The following is a 1,515-nucleotide window of genomic DNA, read 5'->3' on the forward strand; positions in this document are numbered from 1 at the left end:
CAAGATATAAAGTCGCAAAAGAGAGGAAAAAAAACTGTGAGATAAAAAGTCAAAACTACCTTTTTTATTTATGTTTTCTTTGTTTTATGACAAGTTGTAAACTCAGAATTGTGAGAAAACAGTCTGAATTTTTAATTTAGATCTCACTTTTTTTCCCTCAGAATTCCACCACAGACGAAAAGTTTGTATTTCTCAATTTCGAGGCAAAAATTAGTTTTATATTCCACAGTTCTGAGTTAATTTCTCAGAATTTGGACTTTTTTCCTCATAATTCTGAGGGGGAAATGAGAGAATTACGATAAAACATTGCAACTTCCTTTATTATTTTTACTACATGGTGGGGGAATAAAGAGAATTGTTTGGAATTGCTTGTGGAATTGTGAGGAAAAGGTCAGAATTATTAATTTATATCTCACTATTCTCAGTTTTTTTTTCTGCCACGGGATAAAAAACTAAAAAAGGTAACTGCAACATTTCATCTTGCAATGCTGAGTTTATATCTTGCAATTCTGACTTTTCTCCTCAAAATTGTGAGATAAACTGAATTGCAAGAAAACATTCAGAACTGTGGGATTCGTACATGTTTATTATAGTAAATGTCATGACACTTGTGATCTAATGCAGTGACATTTATAAATGTGACTTTTAAGACAGAGTACATGAGAAGCTATTGCAAGCGAGTGATTGCAGCATAATTCATCCTCAAACCTCTGAGCGGCGGGCGGTTTATTGCTTGAGTGGTTAATATGTGCAAAGGGTGACGCTTTATGACTCATTGTGTCATGAGTTACTGTAATCTGTCAAAAGACTAAAGCCGGGCAACTAACCTAGATACAGGAATCACTGGGGAACTGGTCAAAGAACACAGATAAAGGACTAATTAAGGTTTAACACTGAATGAATTAATGATAACAGCAAAGTGTGTGGATGCCAGGTTTAGACTTTAAATGTCAGGAGCCCAGAAATATGAAAGTAAAGAATCTTGTGAAGCACAAAAAGGTCCAATAAAGAGAACACCGATAGATTAACATGTGATTGTTAAATGCTTTTGATTACTCATGAACTCTGCTGGTTAGAGTTGTTCGCGGTGTGGGCGAGGTCAAAGGTCAGAGGTCACCGGCGCTCACCTTGAACTCTCCGCCCTGTTGAAAGGGGAAGCAGGGTTCGTGATGTTCATCTCCCCAGCCGCCCTGGTTGGAGTTGCACACGATGACGTTCGAGTTAAAGCGAGGGTTGAAGTGAAGGGCGACTGTGTCTGCGTCGTGACCGATGTTGATGGAGAACCTGAGGACAGAGAGACGCACGCTTTGAGACACGCATGGACAGGCTCTACGGATAATATATAAAAGTGGTTTCTTGCCACTGTTGCCTGCTTTGGTTTGCTCAGGTGGGGTTTAAAAGATAATTCATATTCAGTAATCTTATTGATTTAACTGCACTGCACAAGACATCAAATTAACACTGTTAGTGTCATTATAACACTGTCTACGTTAATTGCATGCAATCTATATGCAA

At 38.2% G+C, this 1,515-nt stretch overlaps 1 protein-coding gene across 1 annotated transcript in view; it reads right to left on the minus strand.

Annotated features, from left to right (window-relative positions):
- Nucleotides 1-1,515, minus strand: part of LOC107666678 (galectin-2-like) — a 4,341-nt gene that overhangs the window by 640 nt on the left and 2,186 nt on the right. Inside the window, exon 3 of the mRNA XM_016458096.1 lies at nucleotides 1,128-1,284. Within this exon, the coding sequence (XP_016313582.1) occupies nucleotides 1,128-1,284 (157 nt within the window). The remainder of the gene's footprint in view (nucleotides 1-1,127; nucleotides 1,285-1,515) is intronic.

Source organism: Sinocyclocheilus anshuiensis, unplaced genomic scaffold (genome assembly GCF_001515605.1).
Source record: "Sinocyclocheilus anshuiensis isolate Anshui unplaced genomic scaffold, SAMN03320099.WGS_v1.1 scaffold91, whole genome shotgun sequence".
NCBI lineage: Eukaryota > Metazoa > Chordata > Actinopteri > Cypriniformes > Cyprinidae > Sinocyclocheilus > Sinocyclocheilus anshuiensis.